The following is an 11,061-nucleotide window of genomic DNA, read 5'->3' on the forward strand; positions in this document are numbered from 1 at the left end:
AGAGGAGACCAGCTGCACAGGCAGGCTGAGAAATGAGATGCAGGTGATCGGTATCGGCAACAAGAGCCAATGATCGCTGATCACCGATTATACACTTTTTCATGGAAATTGGCCGATAATGATCAGTGGCCAATCGATCGGCACAACTCTAAAATATATAGATATATAGTCAACCGCAAACTGGAGCAGTGGCTCAAACAGATCCCAGGAACATCTCAGTCCAGAAATGTGCAGTTCTAGGCACAGCCAAGATACTGGAGGAGAACCTCAAGCTCCCAGGACTCTGGTAGAGGACCCGAGCTCAGAGGATGAAAGAGAGAGAGAAAGAGAGAGAGAGAGAGAGAGAGAGAGAGAGAGAGAGAGCACCCGTGGAGGGTGAGAAGGGAATTTAAAACTACTTTCACCCCTGTTTATACTGCAGAGTCATTGCTTACCATCAACCATGTGAATAGGGACAAAATATGTTGTTTTTTGTGGGACAAGATGTCCCACAAAAATAATGTGGGACATTATTTTTGTGTTGTGTGTTATTATTTTTTATTATGTGAGGTTGAAGCTGTGTAATATTAAGCATATCATTTCAGGTATACAGTGACCTGCTCAGTTCAGTGGACACATTGTGGCTGTGCTGTATCTGATAAATACTGTCATACAACCTTGTCACTAAAAGAATATTGTCCAATGTATTTAACAATAGCACAACCTGCTATAGTTTTCGGTTTGTAAATATGATGCTAGCATGATTTTAGACATGTTTATCACCGACACATAGACATGGCTATCTATCCGTGCTACAGTAGGGAAATCTGACAAGGTAGCACATATAGTCAGAACAGTGGGATGCAGTGTATTTTAGGGGTTAATTCTCTCCCCAGATTAGTAAGACTGAAATATAGACTGGTTTCATCCACCCCACAACAGTAATATTACTTCCAGAAATGAACAAACAAAAAAAATTGTTTTAGTATTAAAAAATGTTACGTCATTCGGTAAATGACACTTTAATGCAAAGTTGCATTAAGACTTGTATTTTAATGCAAAGTATTGACTTAGTAAAGTGTCATTATTTATTAATTGACACTTAATGACAACAGCCATAAACATTCATGAAGAACCGTTTATGAACCGTTTATGAAGGAGTTGTTATGTGGAACATGTCTCTCTTTCAAAAGAGACAGAAAAATATTATCTTGATGCAGCTGGATGCTCACAAAACCTCACCTGCATCTCTCATAGTTCATTTCCTATTTAAGCCAAACCAGTTGACGTTTGTCAAATTTCAACCATGCTCTGTCACCCTGGAGCCCTGCTGGGTCTGCGATGGATGGAACAATCAGAACTGTTCAGGCTGTTTTTCTTTATCCAGGGGACTTTAACATGGATACTTGTAATAAATAGTTAACTAAATAGGCAGCCATTCACTTCATCTAAAAAAATGTTTGATTGTAATTTAAGTTTAACACTTACTGTGTAACTGTATGTGTTCTGAATTTGTGCAGAGTGGTGTGTTGACAGTAAAGTTAGGTGGAGGCCATGGAACGTATGTTATCAACAAACAGACACCAAACAGACAGATATGGCTTTCTTCTCCTACCAGGTAACATACAGTCTATTATTGTCTATTATTGTAGAATATAATAAATAACCTATATTTAATTATTTTGTTTGAAGCTTTATTTCTTGAGATTTTTGTCTTTTAGAATGTACACTTCTTGAGTTAATTTTTTTCATATGTAATTTATTTTGAGGCAGAAACTACTAGAATATTTGTGGCTGTGGGAGGAAACCTATTTGGAAGTGAAACTCTGTGTGCAGAGAACAACATGAAGAGCCAAAGCTGATTTAAAAACATCCTTCTTTGCGTGAGGCATTGATGCTAACCACCGTCCWGCCAAGCACAGAAACTGCAACAGACCATGATGCAGTTTCTATTTATCTAAAAAATAAATAGAATGCTTCAGATGCATTCTATTCAGCTTCAGATTCCSTTCCTGAAGCAGCAAATCTGAAACTCTTACAATCTTGCTCATTTTCAGCACCTCTCCATAGAAGGCTTTTGAAGGGTAAAAAAAAGAATGAAAGGTAAAAAAAGAGGAGTAGAAAAATTATAGAAGTTAAAATTGCAAGGAAGAAAGTTTGGCCAGCATTAAAATGACCTTCATTCCATTTTCCCATGTGAGCAGCTTTGCCCAGACTCTGTTAAAGATGTTAAATGTCCATCTTTAGCTTTAGGTCAGTGGGAAGAGACTTCTGAGTTTGAGAACCTTAAAGGAGAAACAAGACCAAAGGATGTTTGAACGGGGGCCTTGAAGTCCCCACTGACTTCAAGGTCTAAGAGCACTATGATGTCTGACGACAAGAGTCACTAGAGAAGGTCACTAGTCACTAGAGAAGGTCACTAGTCACTAGAGAAGGTCACTAGTCACTAGAGAAGGTCACTAGTCACTAGAGAAGGTCAGACAAAAATGTCTGACCTTCTATAGTGTTTGGACTATGACTCCAGTGGCGTTCTGATTTTGTTATAAACTGAAACTCATACCAAATATATCTACTCAAAGGTTACAAAAAATCTCTAAAAATCTTCTTGCTAAGTTTTCTGACATTTAGCAAATATGAATAACTTGAATAATTCTAACTGAACTAAAACAAGAGAAGCTTGGCCAGATTTAACTTTATACAAGTGAAAAAAATATGCCTTAAATATCTGGTTTCAGACTCTAATTTTATTCCCTGCTTCTTTTTCCTTTTGCGTTCCCAGTGGACCGAAGCGCTACGACTGGACAGGAGAACGCTGGGTGTACACTCATGATGGAATTAGTCTCCACCAACTGCTTTCTAAAGAGTTTTCTGATCTCTTCAATAAAAACATCCATTTGTGTCATTTGCCATATTCTTGAAGCAGCGAATCTGAAGATGATGGACTGAGTGCAGTATGCTGACCAGAATGTTTCTATGGAAACCAAATGACCTGTATTGTCTGTCCCTCCCTCCCTTTTGAAGTTCATTACAGTCCAAACAGATTCTCTGATTCCTGCTGGGGGTTGATTTGCTTCCATATTCCTACCAAAGCCTTTTGCTGCTGTGTTGTTGTGCCTGACTGTACTTGAGTTTGTGTTCACTGCTCTTGTATTTCCTTCCTGTAGAAAATATAACAAGGAAAGATTATTCATATTTTCCAATCTGTTACTGTTTTAAACCCATATAGTTGAGCTTTTATTTTGAAAATGTGCATTTCTTCCTTTTATATTATGTTCCCACAGTCCCAATTTGTTTCATAGCCTCCCTGTTGTACTTTAACTCAGTCTAACTAAGGTTAAGAAAATGTTATTGAAATGAATGAGGAATGACACATAAAATACAATTTATTTTTATAAGTATTAGAAACATTGGAAGTGTTTCTGTGAGCAAAATTACACATAATAGTGCATCAATGACTTTCTTCTCACATTTGTCACTTGCAAGTTTCAAGCTTGGTGTATATCTATAAGGTAAATAGAAACCAGCACATCCCTGTACTAATATAAGAATTTATCTAAATTATTTTCGATGCTGAAAACAATGTGGACATGTAATGCACTGTCGGCATAACATAGTATTCTTCATTAAGGCCCTGGCTGACTGTTACTGATTATTACTAATTATTGCTGGTGTTGGTCAGAAGGGCCGATGGTGCAAAATTTGCAGCTTCGCTTGTCAGCCTGCCCAGGGCCGACACTGATGATGGCAAGCTACATCATCACTGTGTGAATGAGCCCTTTGAGATTTCAACTGGAGATATAAAGGGCTTTATAAATAAAATTGATTACTATTATTACTGACAAAGACATCTCCATGATGTGTAGCTGTTCTGTTCTACAGCGTTCCAGGTCACAGGAGGGTTAGAGGGGCTTCATGCACCCACCAGTGAAAGAGGGGTTCTCCCACTTGCTGTTAACAGATGCCAAAAAATGAAGCTAGAATAAAAACGAGTATTTCAGTAGAGATTAAAAGCTTTCACACTGGGATCATCTCCATAATGCAAGTGGCTCAAATATATAGGAAACGGGCTGAATAAATAAAAATTTCATTTTATTGCCATTTTCCTTTTTTTTCCATTTACATCAGCACACAAGGTTAGAATGCAAAGTGAAAGCAATACGTTTCTTATAACGCATGTCTCAGCTCATAAATGGTTATTCCACACACTAAGAGAACTGTCTATTTTTCATATTAAAACCTCTTGTAGTTGCCTAAACAGCAAAGAGATACTAAAATGTTTCTATTTTTAAGCTGAGGTTAACTTTTCAAACAGCAACAGCAAATCACACAGAGAACAACTTTATACTTTGTGCAGCTGGAGACTCGCATTCAATAAAGTGTCTTCATCCTTTCCAATGTAATAGACCCAAAAAAGAAGTCTTGTAGTAAATACAGTTTAATTTTGATTTTAAGTTGCACTAGACAAGAAAAAAAAGCTCCACTTGTGAACTATCATTTTATGTAGTAAACAATGCTGCATGGGCTTAAATTTTGAAAGGTTTATCAAATGTAGAGAGGCTGCTCCTGAGCGGTCAGCAGGCGATACATGGCTGCAGGCATGGTCTTCATGTGAATCTGAAAATCAGACAGGAGTAACATTTGAAAAGTGCAGTCAAAGGAGACATTTTAGAGAAGACACAAGAAAATAAGGAAACAAAATCAATTTTTCCAAGCTCCCAGTATGGTCATAAAATTCAAATATCATGAAAAAGTTAATTTAAATTAGTAATTCCATTAAGAAAGTGAAACTTGTATATTATATAAATTCATTACACAGACTGATATATTTCAAATGTGTTTTTTGTTTAATGTTGATTATTACTGACAACTAATGAAAACCCAAATTCATTATCTCAGAAAATTAGAACATTAAGACCAATACAAAATAATTTTTTTTAGAAATGTTGACCAAATGGAGTCCATCAGTCTGTGGCACGGTTCAGGTGTTATGAGCCCAGGTTGCTCTGATAGTGACCTTCCGGTCTTCAGCCTGGAGTATCACATCTTCCTCTTCACAATACCACATAGATTTTCTATGAAGACAGGTTTGCTGGCTAATTAAGAACAGGGATTCCATGGTCCTTAACCCAGGTACTGGTAGCTTTGGCACTGTGTGCGGGTGCCAAGTCCTGTTGGAAAATTACATTTCCATCTCCATAAAGTTGGTTAGCAGCAGGAAGCATGAAGTGCTCTAAAACTTCCTGGAAGGTGGCTGTTTGACCTTGAGCCCCAGAAAACACAGTCGACCAACACCAGCAGATGACATGGGACCCAAACCACCACTGACTGGGGAAACTTTGAATGGACCTCAAGCAACATTGATTCTGTGTCTCTGCTTTCTTCCTCCAGACTTTGGGACCTTGATTTCTAAAGGAAATGCTAAATTAATTTTCATCAGAGAACATAACTTTGGACCACTGAGCAGCAGTTTTTCTCTTCAGCTCATATGACACTTCTGATGCCGTCTCTTGTTCAGGAGTGGCTTGACACAAAGAATGCAACAGCTGAAACATGTCTTGCATATGTCTGTGTGTGGTGGTTCTTGGAGCACTGACTCCAGCTGCAGTCCACTCTTAGGGAATCTTCCCCACATYTTTAAATGGATTTTGTTTCACAATTCTCTCCAGGGTGTGGGTAACCTTTTTTTCCCTACCACATAATTTCCTTCCTTTCACCTCTCTATGAATATCTTTGGACACAGAGCTCTGTGAACAGTCAGCCTCTTTAACAATGACCTTTTGTGACTTGACCTCCTTATGCCACTGGTCATCTTTTGAGTAACTGTCAAGTCAGCAGTCTTCCCCATGATCATGTAGCCCAGTGCTTCCCCACTCTGGTCCTCAAAGCACACTGCCCTGCATGTTTTAGGCATTTCCTAATCGATAACTGATTAACAGGCGTTTGTTGAACGATGTCAGCTGAATCAGGCACATTAAAGCAGGGAAACCTAAAATATGTAGGAGTGTGCCTTGAGGACCAGGGTTGGGAAACACTGGTGTAGCCTACAGAACTAGACTGAGGGACCATTTAAAGACCTTTGAAGGTGTTTTGAATTACACTGAACAAAAGTATAAACGCCCCATGTCAAATAAGAGTTTTACGCAATAGATAGAGAAATTCAAAATATATTTGCAGTAATTACTGATCTCAATATTCCCATCGACTGACAGTCCTTTGAACATGATAAGGATCAGGTTGGTTTCTCGTAGGCGGTTACGGACAGTCTGAGGTATGATGCGTCTGTTGTGCAGATAATAGTCTGATAATAGACTTATCAGCTGTGTTTGTCGCTGGTCTGAGCCGATCCCGCAGATGGATGAGCCGGACATGGTGATTTTGTGCTGGAGTGGTCACACGTGGCTAATGAAGATGAGATCGATTTGCAGTAGTGCCAGTCTGTTGGAAACAAACTCTTAAACGGCCGGCCCGATAACGGACATTGAGCCGTGGAGCTACGTCCCTGCATCCAACATGTCAATGGAACGCTCCCGCACAACTTGCGACATCTGAGGCATTATGACAAAATTTTCCATTTTGGGGTGACCTTTTATTGTCCAGTCCAAGGATTGTCCAGTTGTTGCTCATTTTGTCTGATCACCCACTGGACATGTACCACCCATGCACAGAATAAAAAAATAACTCACTGAGTAATGCTCACTGACAACAAGTTGGATTAAAAATTATACACAAATCAAAAGAAATATTACTTTTGTACAATAAAATGTCAGCCAATGCTCATTTACAGTTGTTAACTCCTCATGGCAACAATATTTAACATGGGATGTTCATATTTTTGTTCAGTATAGTTAGCTGATTAGAGTGTAGCACCAGGTGTTTTCAATATCGGACCTTTCCACAATATTCTAATTTTCTGAGATACTGAATTTGGGGTTTTTATTAGTTATTAGTTATAATTGTAAACGTATATAATGGATTAATATAATATGCAAGTTTCACTTTTTTAATGGAATTACTGACATAAATCAACCTTTTCATGATATTAAAATTTTAGGACCTACACCTGTAAAGGAGACCTTCATAAAGTTGAAATCAGAATGTGATGAGCTGACTTCTGTTGKGGCTCCAAAACCAAACACTGAAAGTTGCAGGTTAAATTTATCAGGTAAGATTTGTGTCTGCATTTTATTAAACCATCGGCACATGAAAAACTACACAACTACTAGTTGCAAATGCAAAACCACAACCTAAACTATTATGGATTTGGGTGCCAGTTTTTTCACCTTAAAAGAAAAGTTTATAAATGTTTAATTACATAAGATGAACCTGTACTAAAAACCTGAGTTTGTTTAACAAAACATTTCCTTCTTTGAACAAATACACATAAGACAAACATCCTTTATGTTGTGATCTGTGTTTTCTGTGCATTTATTTTGAGGTTTTTCTGTGTTTATCAGTCTGTTCCCTTCAGTCTCTGTCTTCCCAGTTGATTGTTCCCAGCTGTGTCTAGTTCCCTGATTACCCTCCCTGTGTATTTAACCCCACCTGTTGTCTCTGTCCTTTGTTGGATCCTCGTTGTGCAACAAGTCAAGTGCAACGCCTGAGGATTTTCATCATTAAATCATCCTGGGTCTGCCTGCATCCTCTCTCACCACGCTACCTCCACAAATCATGACACTTTACTTGGCAGTCATGTTTATGCTTTATTGCATACATCAATGTTCTTAAATAGATCATTTTTAAAATGTTAATATTTTGAGCTTAAATCCCCAAATAGATTTTGGCTACTGTAAGGACTCAACTTTGAGCAGCTTATGTTATTCAATCTGCCTCTCTTGATTTTCATATTTAATTAGAGAACCATGACCCTGCTAAAATGCTGTGCTTTACTTTTTTTGCACCAATATTAATACGAAAGTCTTCTCCTACACTGTAAGACCACATGCAAGATTGTGAAAAAAGTGATTTCTTCAGTTTTTGCATTTTTATGACAATGCTAATGTATGATAAAGATAATCTGAGTAAATATTACAATAAAAGATTTCATCCATTAAGATAAAAAGTTATCCAAACAAAAATGGTTTTATTGGTAAAAGTTATTGCTCCTTTTGTTAAGTGATGAATTTACTTAACAAGAGTATGTTCACAATTGAACATTTTTAAGCAATTTTTTAAATAAATGCTTTCAATTTCACCAACCCAGGCCTGACTATTACAAGTACACAACATGTTGTAAAGTCACAAAGCAACCCAGAACAACATCTAAGGCATTGCAGCTCTTACTTTGCTCAATTACAGTCAGAGTTTATGATTCAACAATAAAAAAAGATACTAGAAAAAATGATCTCCAAGGCAAAATCCAATGCTGACCAAAATGAACATAAACGCCAATCTCACATTGGCTCTTGATCATCCCCAAAAGTCTGGAAAGGGCATTTTCTGAATGACCAAACAAGTCAAGTTTTGAGTGGCTTAGGCAAAGTCTGGAGAACTGAAGTATGATGTTAAGCATCCATCCGTCAGTCCGTCTTCTTTCGCTTATCCGGAATCGGGTCACCAGGGTAGCAGCCTAAGTAGGGTGGCCTAGGCTTCCCTCTCCCCAGTCATTTGTTCCAGCTCCTCCGGGGGAATCCCAAGGTGTTCCCAGGCCAACCGAGAAACATAGAACCGCCTGGGTTTCCTCCTGGTGGGATGTGCCCAGAACACTTCACCACAGAGGTATCCAGGAGGCATTCTGGCCCAAGCCATCTCAATCGCTCCTTTCGATGTAAAGGAGCAGTGGCTCTAATCTGAGTCCCTCCCAGATGACTGAGCTTTTCAACCCATCTCTAAGGAAGAGCCCAGACACCCTGCGAAGAAAAACTATTGCGGCCCTTTGTATCCATGACTGTATTCTTTTGGTCATGACCTAAAGCTCATGATCATAGATGAGGGTAGGAACATAGATTGACTAACCCAAAATGTCACCAAAATCACTCTGTCCCTCTAAAATCTTTCAGAAAATTGTAAAAGTGCATCAAATTGTGATGAATTTTAGCGTTTGCCAAATATCGTGATATATATCGTATCGTGAATATAGAATATAGTATCATGAGATTATTGGATCACCACACCCCTAATTTAGGGGCCATTACTTTTTCACATAGGGTCGGGTTATTTTGGATATATATTATTTCCTTTAATGAAACTGTCATTTGAAAATTGCATTTTGTTCTTATTCAAGTTGTCTTTATCCACTTTGTTTGATGATCTGAAACATTTATGTTGGTAGAAAAAAAGAAAAATGGAAGAAAAAGCAAGGAGTCAAAAAAATTTTTTCACAGCATCAGAAGCACCAGGGATCTCAATTGGGATTTAAGATAATCTTTCACTTTGAGGTGGCTCGGGCATCTGGTCAGGATGCCTCCTGGACGCCTCCCTGGTGAGGTGTTCCGGGCACGTCCCACCAGGAGGAGGCCTCGGGGAAGACACAGGATACGCTGGAGGGATTACGTCTCTCGGCTGTCCTGGGAACGTCTTGGGATTCCCCCGGAGGAGCTGGAAGAAGTGGCTGGGGAGAGGGAAGTCTGGGCCTCCCTTCTGAAGCTGCTGCCCCCGCGACCCGACCCCGGATAAGCGGAACAAAATGGATGGATGGATGGATAATCTTTCACTGTCAAAATTAATAAATCCCCAAAATTGTGTAAAAATGCATCCATTTTTCTGTCAAAGCAAACTTTGGAAACAATGTCAGCACTCTCATGTTCAAGTTCTAAGCAGCAGGATTTAAATGGCATGTTTTATCTCTAAATAAAGTATTGTGCAATGTCTCACCTCTCCCACAGCGTTGGACAGGATCTGGACAATTTTTTCATGGGGAGTTGCCACCACACTCTGATTATTGATCTCAATGATGCGATGGCCCACTCTTACACCTCCTCTTTCAGCAATTCCACCACGCATAAGGCTACAAATCTGATGAATAGATGCAGTAGTTTTTTCAGACAAAAAATACAACTTGAATTAAAAAGTTGACAGACTATAAACATATTTTTCTAAAAGAGCAAAACACCAGCCCTACTCACAATGCCATTCTGAACACTGAATCCCAGCTGGTAGCGCATATCTGGCCGCCTGATAAGGACTGTAGTTACTGGTGGACATCTGACAATATTCAATTTTATCCGAGACTGGTTCTTTAGACCCTATACAAAGGAAAGAATATATAATTCGTTTATTCTCAAAATGTACAATTCATTAAAGATATGAAAGAAATTTAAAATTAGCATAGGATGGTAAAAAGAAAACCAAGGGGCCACAACAACATGTGCCCCTTTAGTTTTTGTATTGTGGGTTGTCAGAGCAAAAGGTCTATAGTCATTGACGATCAATAAATGAACCTCCCTTGGTACCAGAACCAGGTAGGATGTCTTCCACAGTCCTGCAACCTTCTTTTGGTTCAAGCTAAGTTTGAAAAGATTTTGTAGAATCTCATAGAGCTGTTCTGCACAGGCCTTTGGGACTAACACCATTAGCCCTGCTCTAGCTCAGTCTCTCCAGATTCCTCTTCCCCCGACTTCTAGAGACAGAAAAATGGAAGGGGCAGGCAAAAGGAACAGCAGCGTCTTCTGATATGGAGACACAAGATGTAGAAGCAGAAGGATCAGTAGTTGAGGTGGAATATAAAATATTTGAGATGTGACCAGTCTAAATGTCACAAAGGAAGGTAGGAGCTACAATTGGCTGGGGGCAGGAGAAGGGGATTATGAGCTTGTTCCTAACTGTTGCAGAATGTATTTAGTTCATTTGCTCTGTCCAGACTTTCATCTACAGTACAGACCAAAAGTTTGGACACACCTATTCATTCAATGCGTTTCCTTTATTTTCATGACTATTGACATTGTAGATTCACACTGAAGGCATCAAAACTATAAATTAACATATGTGGAAATATGTACTAAACAAAAAAGTGTAAAACAACTGAAAATACACCTTATATTCTAGTTTCTTCAAAGTAGCAATCTTTTGCTGTGATTACTGCTTTGCACACTCTGCATTCTCTTGATGAGTTTCAAGAGGTCATCACCTGAAATGGTTTTCATTTCC

At 38.8% G+C, this 11,061-nt stretch overlaps 2 protein-coding genes across 9 annotated transcripts in view; one reads left to right on the forward strand and one right to left on the reverse strand.

The window, feature by feature from the left end:
• fxn (frataxin) overlaps positions 1–3,826 on the forward strand; it is a 28,042-nt gene extending 24,216 nt beyond the window's left edge. For both annotated transcript variants that reach the window (XM_008419303.2, XM_008419304.2), the window contains 2 exons: positions 1,500–1,597; positions 2,759–3,826. In XM_008419303.2, the coding sequence (XP_008417525.1) occupies positions 1,500–1,597; positions 2,759–2,897 (237 nt within the window). In that variant the 3' untranslated portion in view covers positions 2,898–3,826. The remainder of the gene's footprint in view (positions 1–1,499; positions 1,598–2,758) is intronic.
• A 221-nt stretch (positions 3,827–4,047) lies between these two features.
• Positions 4,048–11,061, reverse strand: part of LOC103470682 (amyloid beta A4 precursor protein-binding family A member 1) — a 56,067-nt gene continuing 49,053 nt past the window's right edge. For all 7 annotated transcript variants that reach the window (XM_017306662.1, XM_017306663.1, XM_017306664.1 and 4 more), the window contains 3 exons: positions 10,041–10,160; positions 9,790–9,930; positions 4,048–4,593 (listed from right to left, as the gene is read on the reverse strand). In XM_017306662.1, coding sequence (XP_017162151.1) covers positions 4,522–4,593; positions 9,790–9,930; positions 10,041–10,160 — 333 coding nt within the window. In that variant the 3' untranslated portion in view covers positions 4,048–4,521. The remainder of the gene's footprint in view (positions 4,594–9,789; positions 9,931–10,040; positions 10,161–11,061) is intronic.

Source organism: Poecilia reticulata, linkage group LG9, assembly GCF_000633615.1.
Source record: "Poecilia reticulata strain Guanapo linkage group LG9, Guppy_female_1.0+MT, whole genome shotgun sequence".
NCBI lineage: Eukaryota > Metazoa > Chordata > Actinopteri > Cyprinodontiformes > Poeciliidae > Poecilia > Poecilia reticulata.